General features: G+C 45.6%; 1 protein-coding gene across 2 annotated transcripts in view; it reads left to right on the top strand.

Annotated features, from left to right (window-relative positions):
* Positions 1-16,997, top strand: part of SLCO3A1 (solute carrier organic anion transporter family member 3A1) — a gene marked incomplete at its 3' end in the record, with an annotated part of 319,841 nt that extends 302,844 nt beyond the window's left edge. The window contains exons 10-11 of one of the 2 annotated variants that reach the window (XM_079701025.1): positions 7,927-8,169; positions 16,915-16,997. In XM_079701025.1, coding sequence (XP_079557151.1) covers positions 7,927-8,169; positions 16,915-16,997 — 326 coding nt within the window. Of the gene's footprint in view, positions 1-7,926; positions 8,808-16,914 lie in introns of those variants that run through there. The other variant, XM_079701024.1, reaches the window with a different exon arrangement.
* Positions 16,998-17,564: the final 567 nt, after the last annotated feature.

The raw sequence follows: 17,564 nt of genomic DNA, 5'->3' as shown, positions 1-17,564 counted from the left end.
AAAAAAAAAAAAAAATTGGCTTATCAAAGAAGTCTTTGCACTTGGCCTGATTCCATTTCCTGCACCACCTTTACTGTTAATGAAGGGCCAACCGAGAAATCCGATTTCATGACATTGTCAACCTTTGTGCTTGGCCCCCACGTAGGTAATGGGGATACAGTGCGGATGTCGCAGTTCAGTGTGATGAGATCTGAGATGCAGTCAGCACAAGTGACAGGGGGACATGTGGGAGAGCCACCTAGCCTGGCCTGGGAATGGGGACAGGGGTGTGGGTTTGATATCTACCTAAGATGTGAAGAAAGAACGAGGAAGAGTTACACAGCTGAGCAAAAAGGAGAGAGTGCTTTAGACAGAGGGACTTAAAGGAGTAAAAGCCTGGAAGTGAACAAAGGCTGAAGCATGTTTGGGGGCTGCAGGAAGGCTGTGTGGCTGGGGGGACTGGCAGAAGATGGGATTGGGGAGGGCGGCTGTCAGCAACGTGCTCAGGAAGGGCGGCTGCCCTTCTGACAAGTTTGACCTTTATCCCTAAGGCAAATGAAGTCATTGAAGAGCCATTGTGCATTTTTAGAAAGGCCCCCTGTCTACCATGTAGAGAATGTGGGAACTGAGTAACAAGCCACTGGTATAACAGAGTAGCTGATGGAGACCCAAACTGAGATGCTGGCTACCAAGATGGGGAGATGTGGATAGAGGAAGAATTGTCAAGGCTTAGTCTCTGAATGGAAGTGTACAGACTGGAGTATCTGAGAAGGAGGAATCCACAGTGACAGCTCCTTATAAAAGATTTGGATCATGTGGTGCATGGGGATATTATTTATTAAAACAGGAAGACCAGGATGAGAAGCAAGTTGGGAGTGGTATAGACCAACACAGTCCAACAGAACTTTCTGTGATGGTGGAAATACTCCAAATCTGTGCCACATGGGGCTATGGAGCACTTGAAAGGCAGCTTCCATAAACTAGTTTCACTTCATTTTTATTTTTTTTCATTTAAGTAGCTGCATGTGGCCAGTAGCTATCATACTGGACAGTGCTGGTCTCAAGGCTCAGTCTTTGATTCACCACCATTGGTGGGTCGGAGCTTGAGGAAGTGGGGGCAGCGAGGGGAGACCACTCTTTGTGGATACTTGGCTGTGAGGAGTATAGAGAGCAAGATCCAGAAGTGAAGTCAAGGTTATTTTCCCTTGTTGCTTTAAATGCCAATGGAAAGGAGTTGTTAGAAAGGGCAGGGACAGAGACTGCACTGGCCCAGGTCAGTGTGGCACCAAGAGCTTCCCAAGCAGCCCGTGGCAGCCTAGGAATGCCATTGGTGATATCAGTGGTAGGTGCAGTGGAAGGAGTATGGAGCAAAGAAATTAAGGACGGTGGTCACAGTGAGGCTAAAGTGATTGACCATGGTACCTGGGCTGGATAAGGAAGAGGTGAGCTAGGAGAGGGGAGAGAGAGAGAAAGGAACGTAGGAACTGGATGTAGTAATTCATGTAAAAAAGAATTAGAATCTGTGGCCAAAGCTTTGGTGTCTGTGAAGTGACAAAACCCAGGGTGTGGCGTGACTAGAGAGGACGGGAACATCCTTGACATTGAGGGTGAGCTGTTGAAAGGCCAAAGTGTGGAAGCTCATGTCCATGGAGAAGTTCAGGTCGCCCAGGACAGCAGTAGAAGTCGAGTGGGAGAGAAGACTGAGCTGGATAAAGGTCAGGAAATACAGAGAAAACTGAATGACCTACTCAAAGCAATGCCTGATGTAATCAAATCCATCCTTCTTCATCCTTTTGCAAATGGCCTGATCACCGCTTTTCTCTCTGGGTGTGGGCATAATGTCCGCTAGAGGGTCTGATCCAGAATCTTGCTCCTGGAGGTCTACTGCATGCCGTAGATGTTACACTAAATTAAATGAATGGAAATAAATATACACTGAGATCCTGCTATGTCAAAAGCACTGTTCTCGATGCTGCAAAGGATATAAAAATAAGTGGGAGCCAGAGCCTGCCCTCTCCAGTAGGAGAATGAAGCAAGTATGGGTAACATAAAGGGCTAGAAGAGTTTGGACCTTGAATTTCAAGGGAAAAATGATTTTACTTGGCTGAGTCATTGCCAGTGTGGAACAAATGATGAGATGGAAATATTCAGAATTCTGAGTTAGGAAGATCAACCTGGGAGAAAGGTGCAAGGTGGTTCAGCAGGATGCAGGATAGCTAAAGCACTGAGAAAAAGAGAAGGTGACCAGGGTAAGGCAGTGGGATTAAAAGGCAAGGACAGTTGGAAGCCATATTGTGGAGGTAATGTCTGTTGAGCACCCCCCGCCCCGGGACTAGATGAAAGCAAGAGAGAAACAGCAGAAGCACCAGATAAAGCTGAGGATTTGAGCCTCTGGGACTGGGCCTACAGAGAAGCCTTTAATAGGATAAGGTAACAGACACAGGGGTCTCAAGGGAATTGTGAGGGCTGACTTGGGCTGACTCACTACCTGCCACAAACTCTCCTCCACAAATGCCTGCTCTTAGTTTACCAGAGCAACCTGCTGGGCAAAGAGCATTGGGAACCTCAAGGTGCACCTCTGTACACAGGTGTCATTCCTGAGCAGACTGTCCTTGGGTCATTGGTGAGCTGGTCTAGGAGAAGTACGTCTTAGAAGCTCCTGATGTGGTTCATCAAACATTTGTTGAGCTCCCATTGTGAAGTCTTGAATATAAAGAAGTTCTACAGCAAGTGGGAGAAATGAACACGTAGAATGAGTGCATAAGGAGTAAGCGCAGCCAGCCAGAGACCCCAGATGAGAGGCCGTGCCCTCAGCCGTGGGATGGTGGGGCACAGGATATAGGGTCTGGAATGTGGGGGAGACCCCTTCCACTCACCTCTGCATTTAGTTGTTTATTCAGCAAACATTTACTAAGCACCAGTGATTTATCTGACCTCCTGAAGGACCTGAACCACCCACAATCTACATCCTGGCCTGTTCTAAGGGGATATCGGATGCTTGCCACGGACCCCATTGCAGTCAGGCATACCTGCGTTTGAGTCCAGCTCTGCCATTACTGGCCGTTAGGCCTTTGGCAGGTTATCTAAGCTCTTTGAGCCTCAGTGAGTTTAACAAGGCAGCCAGGAATGAAATGAGAATAGAGTAGCTCCTCCCAACTTCGCAGATTTAAGAAAACTGAATGTCAGGTTCCCCGTGGACGATGCTGGACGATGTTGACAGTCCAGTCTCTTTCTTGGCATTGCTGAAACAGAGAAACTCATTAACCCTTTCAGGAGAACATACTCTGACATCCCTTTCTAGCTTGCGCTGGAGGTAACAGTAATTCTATCAGGTTGAATAGAGATTCCGTGGTGAATTCAAGTCTTGGCAGGTAAGCTCAGAGAGGAATGGATATCTTTTGAAATGTAAATGCCAGAGTAATTTGCAGCTTCCATTTTGTCCCATAAAGGAATGTGAATTTATTTTTCTTACAAAAGCCTTTGTTCTCCTTTTAAGTTTAGACCAAAGAATATAAATAGGCCTGGCCTTTTCAACCCAGGGAGTGAATTAAGTAACCAAGATGCAAGACACCGAGGTTTAATCTTTGTTAATAGATTTCAGGAAAACAGAGACAATTTCCTTAAGTGGCACTGCAATTTTTGCATTGAAATACAGCTGCAATTTGGGCCTGAGTGTAATAGGAAGTAAGATTTAATCCTTTTAATATTCTCTGTAATAGCAAGTAACAGCTTTGAGCTTCCGGATACCCTCCCCAACATATGGTGGGTTCCCAGGGTCCCTGTGATGGGACCTTAGTTAATGCCTACTGCATCCGTGAGTTCCTCCCAAGGAAACATAGGAAGAAAAGAGCTCAAAAGGGAGAGGACGGTTCCTGCGGGCTCCAGGGAGGAGAGCATTCTTTTAAAACACGCTTTCTAAAGAAGTACTTCATTATCATCACTTGCCTCCTTCTTCCTTAGGTAACTGAGGACATAACAGCAGAAGTAGGTACTAACACACACCTTACCCAACTTACCTCCCTTCCGTCACTAATCAGATGAGTTCTAGAATGGCAAAGGCCTCTAAATGAGAGATCCAGCAAGTGCTTCACCTCTAATATTCTGTGCACACCTGGAATTCAGGACCTGAGAGCTAGAGCTCCCCTTTGGAAAAGCATTTTAAGTCAAAACGGAAAAGATGAACTTGGCAGAAAAGAAAGCTAATATTTCCTCTGTTCAGAAATGTAAAAGGGATTTCACAAAGGTTATGAGGTACTACTCGTAAGGTACCCAATCCAGAGTTTATTCTAAACTATCACCCCCAAGTCCCCTGTACAAGATAAATAAGGTAGCAAAAGTTCTGGCCATATGGAAGGACCAGACCCTTGCATAACACTCCCCTCATTTGTACCAGAGTGCTCACCTTGACTCTGACCAGGCAGGCCATATTATTTCCTAAAAGATCAAGAAACTGAGGCACCGAAAGTAACTTACCCCAATCTTTCAGCTCCTTAAGTGAGAGGGTCTTTCATCGTGACCACAAATGCTCTCCAAAATATCGAGTATAACATGAAAAACTTGCTAGGCACTTAGCTTTCTAATTTCTGTTTGAAGGCTTTTTCTGATACTTTCCAGGGCCTTGTCATCCAATAGTAAAGCTTGACAAGGATAAAATTGACATCGTTAGCACATAGAAATATGCCCTACTTTGAGACAACTCCATGTTATAAAAATCCTCACTCAGATCAGGTATGTGAAAGAGTTACATACTGGCACTTTAGAGGGATTTTTTTTTTTTAATTTAAGCAAGCATTAATGAATGGTTCCATTATACTGTACATTTCCTGCAATGTGCTTAAAATATGACCTGATTTGCCCAACTTGGATTTGCATACAACTCTTCAGGCACCCGTGCATTGTGGAGGGAGGGGCCCTGTACCATCAGTTCCTTCCCTTGGCAAAGCTTATACCAGAGGTGTCATAGTCTTGGCTTCCCATTGCCTGGCGGTGGGTGGGGCTAGGACAAGAGAGGCAGAAGGAAAAGGAGGGAGGAGCATGGGAGCTAATTACAACCTAATAAAACTCTGACAAATAGACAAGTGAATGGATCTGCATTCTCCCACTGGGCCACAGGAGCAGGCCAAATTTGTCCCATTGATCCCCAAGTCTATCCACAATCTAAACTGGCTCCAGATCGCCATTTCTTTACCTAAGTAACAACGTGAAGTGTAGCTTAATGTCTATCGGTGGTTGCCATGGCAGTTCCTCCAGTTGGCTCTTTTTCAGTTAAATGAAGAACCGTGTCTGTGGGGGAGCAGGAGAAGACACACTGGTTAGTGAGAAAGGTCTCAAACACCTGGGCAACCTTTGGGGCAGAGAATGCTGGGAATGTGAGTTTCCACCCACCAAGACCAACCTGACCTGGGAGCTGCAAAGAGGGAGCAGGTTGTATTGGGAATTTGAGCTTGGAGTTTACTAACTCAAGCTGCCAGAGAGATTTAATTGCAGTTTCAATGAAAATTTCTTCCTGGGGGATGTGGTTTCTCTTTGGGGTAACAAGCGACAGAGTTGGACAGTGCTAAGGATAAGTGCTGAGGCACCTGGGCCTGGGAGGAAGCCCTGGCAACCTCATCAGCACTGATAGGATCATACAGTTCTCCCCCCATGCCATCCCAGGCCAGTCATTAAAACCAAGGAAACACTGTATGAAAGACTCTAACACATATGTATGGAATCTAAAAAAAAAAAAAAAGGAAAAAATGGTTCTGATGAACCTAGGGGCAGGACAGGAATAAAGACACAGACGTACAGCATGGACTTGAGGACACGGGGAGGGGGAAGGGTAAGCTGGGATGAAGTGAGAGAGTAGCACTGACATATATACACTACCAAACGTAAAATAGATAGCTAGTGGGAAGCAGCTGCATCGCACGGGGAGATCAGCTCGGTGCTTTGTGACCACCCTAGAGGGGTGGGATAGGGAGGGTGGGAGGGAGATGCAAGAGGGAGGGGACATGGGGAGATATGTATACATATAGCTGATTCACTTTGTCATACAGCAGAAACTAACACAACACTGTAAAGCGATTATACTCCAATAAAGATGTTAAAAAAAACAAATAAGGAAACAGACTCACAGACATAGACTAGAAAACAAACTTATGGTTATCAAAGGGGAAAGGGAGGGAAGGGATAAATTAGGAGTTTGGGATTAACAGATTCAGACTACTACATATAAAATAGATAAACAACAAGGACCTACTGTATAGCATGGGAACTGTATTTAATATCTTGTAATAACCTATAATGGAAAAGAATCTGAAAAAGAATAGATATGTGTAATTGAATCACTGCTGTACACCTAAAACTAACATAACATTGTTAATCAACTAGACTTCAATTAAAAAAACAAACAAACCAAGGAATTGCTGCTTCCTTCATTAAGCCTCCCTCTCCCAGGCTGCCCTCTGAGGGCCCCTCAGAAAGGGGGAGGCTCTGCTGTGGATATAACAGCCATTCTTATTCTGGTGATCATGGATGGACTTCAGGGGTCCATGAAACCCCTGAAATGTGGATGCGATTTTGTGGGTAGATGTATTTTTCTGGACGAAAGTTCGATATCTCATCAAATTCTCAGTGGGATTTTCCTTAATACAAAAGTGAAACTCAGTCCAGGGCTGAAAAGAATGCTCAGGGTATCAGGGTACCTCGGCACTGGGATATGGGAATTGTCACCACCTGCTTCCAGGGATCACTTCCTGCTTCTCACCGAACATGATTGGTACCATATTCTGGCCTTGGGGACACTGTTTCTTCCGAAGCAATTAATTTGTATTAATGGCCCATCCATTGCTTTCCCATAATACAGATGAAACATTTTTCCCCCAACAGGCCAGAATCACCTGGGAATGTTTTATTTTAACAATGCTGATGACCAGGCCACATACCCAATATTCTGATTTAATTGGTCTGGGGTAGGACACCTTAGATGATTTTAATGTGCAGCCAGGCCTGATAACCTTTGAGCTCGGGGGTAGCAGCAGGCACATGAATGCAGAGAGTAACAGAGAACTGAATTAAGGATGATGAATAGTTTCCATCTCATCTGCCTTTTTCAATGACTGGTTGTAGGTGCATGAAATGATCTATTGTGAAGGTTTTAAAACCAGTTCCTGGTTCAGAATGAAAAGTATTCTGCTCCAGTGGTAATATTTAGGGGAAGGAAAGTTGTCAGTATGTGTGCAGATATTTTCCAGCTATTAAACCATACACACATGTATATTTACAAATCTGTGTATATATACATATATGAGAACACATCCTTCATATGTATATGTGTGTGCACGTATTATATATACACACACATAAGGTGTAGCGTACTCATTTTCAACCTCTGGTCCCCTCTGGTTCCAACTCCCTCCTCTCAAGAGCACACAAAGCCTCAGAAGCCCCATGCAAAAGAACAATACACAGAGTATGATGCCTCTTAGCAGTTTCCTCTACAAGGGTGCACTTCTTTGAGTGACACCAAGAATGTCTCCCTTCAGGGAAGACTCTCTTCCTTCTGAGACTCTCAGTGGATGATGATCCCAGATGTCATTTGTTTTGTGTTTACTCTGTGCCACGCACTGTTCTAAATGCTTTCCATGTATTCAATGAGCCAACCTTCACAGTGATCTGAGAAGGACTGATATTATTAACCCCATTTTGCAGATGGGGAAACTAAGGCACAGAGAGCTTAAATAACTTGCACAGGCTTGTTCAGTAAGAGGCACAGTTGAGATTCGAACCCAAGCAGTTCGACCTCCAGACAGAATCTTTTCCCCACTGTGCTGTAGAACCACTGAATATGGTCCACGAACCCTGCAGTCCTGTCGGAAGAGATAACGTACGGGGACAGGGGAGCCCTTCTCTCCATCAAACCAGCCGTTCGAGCCCAAACATTAACTCTCCGTTTCCCTCTGACAGGCTTCATCCCCCCACCGCTCATCTTCGGGGCCGGCATCGACTCCACCTGCCTGTTCTGGAGCACATTCTGTGGGGAGCAAGGCGCCTGCGTCCTCTACGACAATGTGGCCTACAGATACCTGTACGTCAGCATCGCCATCGCGCTCAAGTCCTTTGCCTTCCTCCTCTACACCACCACGTGGCAGTGCCTGAGGAAAAACTATAAACGATACATCAAAAACCACGAGGGCGGGCTGAGCACCAGTGAGTTCTTTGCCTCTACTCTGACCCTAGACAATCTGGGGAGGGACCCTGTGCCCGCAAACCAGACACATAGGACAAAATTTATCTATAACCTTGAAGATCATGAGTGGTGTGAGAACATGGAGTCTGTTTTATAGTGACTGAAGGAGGGTTGAACTCTGTATTCGTCATCCAAGGGTCATTTTTCCTAAAAAAAAAAAAAAGAAAAAAGTTTAAAAAAAAAAAACCTCAATACACACAGAGACACACACACATGTACACACAGCACCTTTGCCCTTTTTCTCAAAATCAGAGCCAGACAGGATTCAAAATAAGGAGAGCGTGGGATCACGTGGTTGACATGCAACCTCCTGGGGCTCAGAGTCTACTCTTTGAAGGCACCTCATGGTTTTTCAGGATGCCGACAGCTGCAAGCAACAGGCACTGCCAAATTCAGGGAACAGTGGTGGCCGGCTTGGAGGACGGACCTTTCTGGATATATATACACATACAAAACAAAAATATATATATATATTAAAACAAAGAAGTCTACTAAAAAACCCAAGTTGACAACATTTGCCAGGATAAGCACTAGTGACACAACCCATGCCACCCTCCCCGCCCACACGGGGGTGGAGGGGCACCCAAGTCAGAGGAGTGGAGGCCCACTTCTCTAACTTTTGCAATATGGGTCGCTGTGTAGACGACTCACCCAGTCTACACATGTGGTTCAAGGCCCCAGAGTTCTCTCAGCGATGCTAAAGGGTGATCTGTGCTGGAGACTGTAATTGACACCTCTCACCAGCTCCATTTCCATTTCTCAAGACTGAGGGTCCCAGGGGGAGCCGGACATGGGGGGCCAGCACCTCCCCTTCCCTGCAGCACCTCCCACTGGAGTGCATCCCCCAGCCCCGCAGAGTGACCTCAGGAAGCAGTGGGCCTCACCTGGCTATGACTGACTTCGCTCAGAGCCGGTGAAACCCAACCTAGTCCAAGTCATTTGCTTACATTTGCCAAACATTTTGCCATTTTTAAGGGAAAAAATGCAATGCATATGAATTTCAAACTGTTGTATGTGTAATCCTCTGATACTATTTTTAACTACTTCTCATATCTGTGTTAACCCTTCAGTCACTAACACAGTTCTCTAGGCCGAATTTATTACGCTGGTTGCTTTTACTTTTCTCCTTTTTTAATGCACCAAAAATACAATGTTATTCAAGGGATGCAATTAATCTATTGTAATTTTTTTTTTATCATTTTATCCTCATTTGGATAGTCTGTGAAAACAAGAATATGCAGTGTGTTATAAGAAAAAAAAAAAAAAACCTTAAAAAAGAGAGTGTATATGCACCCTGCCTTTAAAAGGATCACATTTGATGCAACAGGGGATAACGTGATGAATTGCAAATTTGCCTTCTCCATTTATTCCCCATGATTCAGTGATCACTCTCATGGGAAGCCCTTTCATATTCCTGCTTCACATGCCAAGAGGCGTTCTTTTCAACCTGCAGCAGAGACATGCTCAACTGTGGGTTGTGTGTATGGGTGCAGGGCTTCTGGGGAGAGGAGAGGGAAAAAAGAACGGTTCCCTAGCACAAGCTTTGGGCAGCATGTAGTGTCTGGGATAACAGACCCACAAGCTCCTGGAAGCTACTGCACGTTCACTGCCTGAAAATGTCTGTAATATTTTCAGGGTTAGTCTTGAACTAAGAGGCCTTTGTCTGTGTGTGTTTTGAAAGTGGCTGAACCTCAGACAGCTAGAAGCGAACCTACCGTTGTTTGAGGTAAGAATCACAGGAAAACCTCTTGCCTCCAGCTGACTCGGCCTGGTGAGGCCGTTTGCAGAGGGGCAGAGCTTAGGAGAGAGAGAGCACGCGCACGTGCACACACAGGGTCCAGTTAACCCACCTTTCATGCTATTGCAGTGACCTTGATCTAGGCCGCTCCTGGGCCTGGAAAGACCCCAAGGATGGGTTGGTTGGTTGGCTTTTTCACCTCAGACAGACACGTATTTTCAGGTCATCTAGAAGGCGACAAGAGAATCAGGAAAGAAAAGAGTGGGGTGGGGGGAGAGGGGCGATGTGCTGAATTTTTAACAAATGCTGTAAATGGGGCAGTTTGAGTTACAGCCCCAAACTAGAGAAAAGCCCCACGGAGCAAGGATGCCCAAAAGAAGCTTGTGTCGCGGTGCGGAGCCACCGTGATCAGCTGCATCCTCGGGACAGGATGCTTCCGGAAGAGCTTTCTCCTGTGTTTTGCTCGAGTCTGTCCTTGTTTCTGAAAATGGGGACGCTCATCAATATGTTAACTAGTTAAAGGTGGGGTTGTTCTCCAACAGTTCATAAACTATGTACGCTCTGTGGCTCCTGAGGCTGTGATTCCATCCTGTATAGGTGTTGGGTTGGTTTTGTCTTGAAAATGTATTGCTAATAGATCACTGCCCTCTTGTATATGATTGTGTAGCTCCCCAAAATCAGTCCACACCCACTGAGGCTGCAGAACCTCGTGTTTCATGGGGCTATTTGTGTTTTTGTTTTTGTTTTTTAAAAAAGATTTTTGAAAACTCTTTGCATTTTGGCTATTTTTCCTAAGATTTTGAAAACTCTTTGCATTTTGGCTATATTTCCTAAGAGGTTAGGATGACAAAGGAAAACAACTCCAGGGCTCAGTTTTATCAACAACTGGATCGAAATTTAAAGTCCCCTCTGGTAAGATGGCTCTAACATGTGTTGTTGTCACCTTTAAAAATTTTAATTTCTCTCCCATACTCCAGAACAGAAAACCTAGTCTAGCTTTAATTTTCCTTTTGTGCTACAAGGAACTGTTGTACATACCCTTCCCAATCCAGCCCCTTGATTATTTGCTTGGTTTTGAGCAGCATTTTGAATGGAAAGATTTCCTGGTGATATCTTCATTGGACTTATGGAAAACAAAAATGTAAGGGATGGAATAAACCTAGAAAGTGAATGCTAACGTTCTCTCTCTTCTGCTACAAAGCCCTCCACCACTTTAGTGGAAGGTGCCCAGGGATGGATGGAAAAGGCTCTCTTTGCTGCAACTTGAGACAGGATTTTGTAACTCCTACATATAGACCAAAATGGTTTCTACCAGTAATATTCCTGCATATGAAGTGAACACATTTTCTAGAAGTCTCTGTCTCTGGGGGACAGAGTTTGCTGTCTTCCTCCTGCTGAGGCTGTGTGCTGTCAGGGAAACCCAGCAGCTTTGCTGCCTTCTTCACGCCTCCACAGAGGGAGGCTGTGAAGCTCCCAGGCACCCAAGGGACACTGCCACTCCAGGAAGCCACAGCATGTGGGCTTTCCTCACAGCTAACGAAGGAGCCAGAGATGCTTCTGCTCACGAGTCCCCTAAGGAGTTTGCTAGCCGCCCTTAACAGGCAAAATAATAAGGGGAAACCAAGAGCTTCTAAGGAATCCTTTGACAGACTTCCTAATGTCTTCCGAGCAGGAAGGAACGTGTTTCTCCATAAAAATTGCTACTTTCTCCCCACCCTCCAGTGGAATAGCTTCCCCTAGTGATGATTTGTAGGGTTTGGTTAAGCGGTGTCTCTACATTCAAATCCCTGATTCCACTTCCCCATCTCCAATAATAACCTAGAGCATCCCCTCGCTCAGGCGTGGCAACATTTCCCATGCCTTGCACGCAGGGCCAGGGTGACCCACAGAAATGTTCCGTTCAGGGCGGCCAGCTGGTCCCTGGGATGATAGCCACACCAATCCTGAGGAAGTTTCTCAGGAAAAAGATTCTGCCGTGGTTGCTAATAGATTATCTTCCACACTTCCAAAGTAGGCCGTTCATGAGAAGCATGTAAAATGGAAACATATATATACTCACAGGGAAATCCTCTGAGGAGAAGAAGCTGTTGGTTCCCCATGAGCCTGCAAGGCTGTTTTTCTTGCTGCCCACTGTTCAGGTCCTGGGAAGTGTGGTTTCTTCTCCACCCAGTCAAGCGCACCAGGCCTGTGTTCTAAGCCCTGTTTGGGAGTCCTGAATGTACTCCTGAGCAACGTGAAGCAATAAAGTTCAACCTGTAGAAATCAATGCAGCTGATTATACAGTCAAGAGCAGAGGGACAGGACAGGGTAAGCTTCTGTCCTCTTTGGTGGTGTTCACCCTATTGTTTTGTTGTTTGTATGTTTTGGTGGTATTCACCCTATTATTTTGTTGTTTGTATGTTTGGTTTGGTTTGGATGAGGGGAGAAAAAGAGACAAGCAGTTTTTCAGTCTAACAGAATATTAGCTGTCTTGTGGTGTTCTTACCTGACTGTTTTGATGGAGAACCAGTATCTGTCCAGGAGAAGGTACCGGACACATAGTAGGGGCTTAATTACTCCACTGAGCTCATGTCAGTGCCTCTCAACAGCCTCCTTTGAGCCATGGTCTGTGTTTCCCTTTAGGTTAGAATCCAGATCAAATCCCTCAGAGGTGCGACATTTTCCAAGAGAGGATGCTAGTGAAATTAAATTGAGCCTGGAAATTAGTTTGAGGCATAAACAGAGTCCTTTTCCTCCTCTCTCTGCCCTTCCCTCGTTGTTTCCTCCTTATTCACCTCTCCCAACTCAGTTCAAGTTCTTGAGTTCTGAACAGCTGTGAGGACCTAATCTCTGAGAGTGACCAGCCCTACTGATAGCCTTTGGGCCTAGCCCCCCTGGGGTATTATGGTTGCTCAAGAATAAATTGGTAAAACAGAGGACTCTCTAACTGGCAGAACATGCAAGGAAGACGTTGTTTGGATGCCTCTTTCGGGGCCTGTTGCTAGGATCACACGGGAATTTACACTGTCTGCACACAGCCACCCAGCTTTTTCTCCCCTCCCTCACGCTTGTAGGTGACCTCAGAGTGCTTGGTTATCATGGCAGGGAGGACATGAGTTAAAAAGCCTGAAATGGGGAATTCAGAAAAGCCCGGATTCCCCAGCACGTTAGAAATCTGTGACTGCCGTGGAGATAAGGACAGAGCTCATGCTTCTCAGGGACCCTCCACATGGTAGCACAGTTTTCCTTGGCAGGATTAGTGCCATTTAGGGGAACATTGTATGAGCTTGATATTTTCCAGTGATGTGTTTATTCACTCACTACTTCATTAAAATTTTGACTGTGTGCCAGGCTCCAAACCAGGTGCAAAGGTAGAGAAGACATGGTCCCGCCCTCCAAGAACTCAAAGTTTAATGAGTGAAACAGACCTGAACACAAATAAAAGCAATAGAATAGTCATTTTAAGAGCCAGGGTATGTCTGACTGTCTGTCTGACTGTCTGTCTGTGTCTGGGAGCAATGAGGGCTGTTTCAGGGAGCTGGGAAGTTCTGCATCATGGCATCAAGAATCAGGAAGGCTTCAGAGAGCGGGTGGTCTAGAAAACAAGAACTAAAGAGCAGTGGATGTCTGCCAGGGAGCCAGGGGAAGAGACCCTCCATCGACAGGACCAGCAGAGCAAGTACACAAACCTTCCATAAAGGGCCAGGTGGTAACCATTTTAGGCTTTGAGGGTCATTGAGTCTTTGTGGCCACTACTCTTTTGTCATAGCAGGGAAGCAGCCCTAGACAATGTGTAAACAAATGAGCAGGCTGTGCTCCAATAAAGCTTTATTTACAAAGACAGGCAGTCTCTGGGTTTGGCTGAGGGAAGGCTGTAGCATGCTGATCTCTGTTCTGGAAAACAACGAGGTCTGAAGCAGCATGGCATGCAGTCTGATGGACTGTAGCAGCAGAGGCCACTGTAGCCTGGGCTGAGTCATGGATTGGAAGGGTCCTTCAGCCTTAAAAATCTAATTCAGGTATCCCATTTTCCAAGAATGAGGTAAGTATCCCATTGTCATCAGGGTTTGCAATGAAGGCAACATTATCTTTCTCCTGTATAACGAGGGGAATTGGAACTATACAATCTACCGTCTCTTCCAGCCCTGACACTCACTCCCTAGCTCTACCAGAGTAATCATCTTTTTTTTTCTTAAGTGATGGAAGTGGGCATGGGAGGGGAAAATGCAGGAACAAGACAAAGAAGATTGAATCCAGATACTGAAGAGTATCTCAAGTTTCTTCCCTCCAACACAAAACATTGGCACTAGAAAGCTAGTAGATAGCCCAGTGGAATAATTGGTAAGCATGAATAATAACTAATAATAATAGTAGCTGACATTTACCAAGCACTTAGTATGAACCAGCTTATCACATGTATTAGCTCGTTTAATCTCAACCATAGTCCTGTGAGGCAGAAACAGTTATTAAACTTCAGTTTACAGGAAAGGAAAATGAGTCTGGGAAAGCTTCCAGAATTGGCTCAAGGTCACAAAGCAGAGTTTCAAACCCAGGTCAACAAATCCAAAGCTCGTGTTCTTTGCCTTTATGGGTACTCCCTCCATCCTGGGCAAGAAATGAGAGACCCTTCCCACCTGTAGGGACGTCCTATTCAGAAGACTCCAACTCAAATGGACTATGGATGCCCCCCATGCTCTCGCATGCCCCCTATCATAACAATGGGGACATGGCAACAGCTGTATTCTGGGGACATATGCTCTTCCTGTGTTGTTCCCAGTCTTAACCACAGAGCCCAGTGATAACTTATTTGGGATGTTCTACTAGAAGCAGGCAGGTAAGAGGAAATAGGAGATGATGCCTCCACTCTAATGCATTTTGAAGTGCAATTTCAAAGTGCTGAAATGCCAGGGAGACAGTCCTCAGCACTGGTCATCAGCTCCAGTGGGAGAGACCCCGGACACCCCTCCCACCTGGCACCCCTGCAGTCCTCAGCATCAACCTCAGGAGCTCAGCTCCAGCCCAGGGCCTCAGACACACCGATGCTGGTCACTGGCTGGAGATATGTCTTGCTCTATTATCAAATACTAGACTTTTAGGAACAGAGTTTCTAGATGTTTTGATTTTTGTATTAACGACTCAGGCCAACAATCAGTAATTGATGATTAGCACCAATTCTGAATATTTTTCTGTAAGGTAAAGTGATTATGTTCTCTTACCAGGAGCAGGTGGAACAACCATAGTAAATTTTATGGAGGTTTAACATCCTGTAGGGTGAGATTTTACCATCCCATTGCATCCCAGAAAATAATGTTCTTCTTAAATTCATGCTAACTTAATAGAAGGTAACTCTCGTGGAGATGGGTTTGTCAAGACTGTTGGATTTTATAATCGGAAGACCATAAAATGAAGTGGAAGTATGCGATGTAGGAAGTTTCATTATAAGAGGAACCCAGCTAACACATCAGTTGTGCTCTAGCCCAGCCCCTTAAAGGAGGAAAGGGGCTGGAAGCTCATGCTTATTATGAGGCTGCTACCCATGTGCCAGGGGCCATAAGGCCTGACCCCAGGTAATATTCTCAGCATCTTTCTCACACCTGCCCTATGAGGTAAGTATCATTGTTTCCACTTTATAGATCAGAAAACTAAGGCTCAGTAAACCAAAGCTTCCCAAGGTCACACAGCTAGTTAGAAAGTCACCAGGAGCCGATGCTGGGTTTGTCTGACTCCTGAACCAGTGCTCTTTCCATGACACCACAAACGCCACCAAAGTGAGAACACAGATCTGGCTGGCTTCTCAGGAAGCTTTGATGAGGCCAGGAAGGCATCTACTATCAGAAACCCCTACAAAAGTCTATAATTCCATAGAGAAATGAGGCAAGAGCTGGCGGCGAAAACCTCTGCCAAACTTTGCCTACCAGCACAGAGATCTAAAATGAGAAGAACTCTTTTCTTCCTTCAGTAAACACTGGAGACCTTTAAAAACACTCCTCCTTCCTTTTTCCACCAGCAGAAGTTGACCAGCTCCTCATCATTCTCTGCCTGATTCATTCTGCGCACAAGAACCAACCCCATCTCTCTCACTTCTATCCCACCTTCCCCAACTCCCTGCCCCCACGGCTTCTAACAGAGCCACCAAGACCATAAGAACTTGAACCTTGTGAAAGTTGAGAAGGATGCTCCAAACTGTCCAGAACATGTGAGCTGCATCTCCTATAAGCCAGGTCTCAGCTGCAAAATCCTGAGGAAAGGAGTGACATTTCCACATTGTCACCTTTTGACTACCGGGTCAGAGTCTAGAGAGGACAAGGAAATGAGTGGGGATTTCTATGGAACCGCTCTGGCTATCATTGAACAGGGAAGCTGCATGTCACGGTCATGGAGACCTACACAACTTGTAAATCATCACAGGGATGAAGCTGGGTTTTTCGTGCCTTTTAAATGAAGCCACAGCATCTATTTCAGAAGTGTTGTGGAGGCTTAAAAACCCTGCTCCAACGAGGAGATTCTTTCACTCAGCATGTGGTGACCCTCTGTGGCTGAATGAAAAGCAAACTGGTCCCAAATGCTGGAGGAGAAAGCATGACATTAGAATGCCAGGAGGTTCTCTCTGGTACACAGCCACCTGTTCAACAGAGATTGCAGTGACAGTGTCTGTCACTGGTGACTTAGGAGGATGAAGATAAGTTAATGACTGGGATGCATCTTATTCATTCCCATAGAGTAAACATCCGCGTAGGTGTTGGTTATAGACATGTATAGATATACGCTTCTCAGAAAAATTTGGCCTACATAAAGGTTTTTGGGCTTGGAGTCTGGTTCCCTGGGGTGACATGGAGCAAAACGTAGCATTTTATTGACATGATTTCCTGCTCTTATCCATTCCACTGGAAAGCCAGGATGCTATTATATAAGCCTAAAAAATAAGTAGGAAAACCAGAAAAGACCGATCTCTTTTTCCTCTTGGCTCTCTTCCCCCTTCCCCCTTTAGGCACAGAGTACCAAGACATTGAGACTGAGAAAGCCTGTCCCGAGTCACAATCACCTTCAGAAGACTCCTTTGTGAGAAGCTGAGGGCCTGGCCCTCTTCCTGCACAGAACAGCCCGCCACCGCCCACAGACCTCGTGGGCCTGACTTAGCGTGCTCTGCCCTGCCCGAGAACCCAAGGGTCCCTGTGAGGACTCTCCGGCCAGTATGTGGTCCTTTGAGGCCCCAAGCACAGGCCTGTGATGAGGACTAAGCAGGTGTCTGTGGCCGGGAGTCCTCCAAGCCCTTGGAGTAGGCATTTTCCTGGATCACTAAAGAGTAATATTGACCAGATGTGCAAATTTCCTTCTGCCTATTCCCTCCTTTGGCTCCTGTGGGGATGGTCTGCCGACATGCTTTAGAAAATCCCCTCTTGGGAATGTCTCTGACTGAGGGCTCCAACAGTTCTTCCGAAAGCAGCTGAGTCTGGATTTTAATAGGAGGGCGTAAAAATTACCCTGTTTCATAGAACAGAGGGGGAAAAAAAGCACATACTCAATAGATTTTGAGTGTGGTATTCTGTATTTTTGCAGCTTCTATTTTCCAGATGAGCAGTCTAGAAATATGTGATGTAAAGTACATACTGTACGTTTGCTAAGAATTATATTAAAAGC

This window comes from Hyperoodon ampullatus, assembly GCF_949752795.1.
Source record: "Hyperoodon ampullatus genome assembly, chromosome: 3".
Classification (NCBI taxonomy): domain Eukaryota; kingdom Metazoa; phylum Chordata; class Mammalia; order Artiodactyla; family Ziphiidae; genus Hyperoodon; species Hyperoodon ampullatus.
This window is presented reverse-complemented; position numbering and strand designations above follow the sequence as displayed.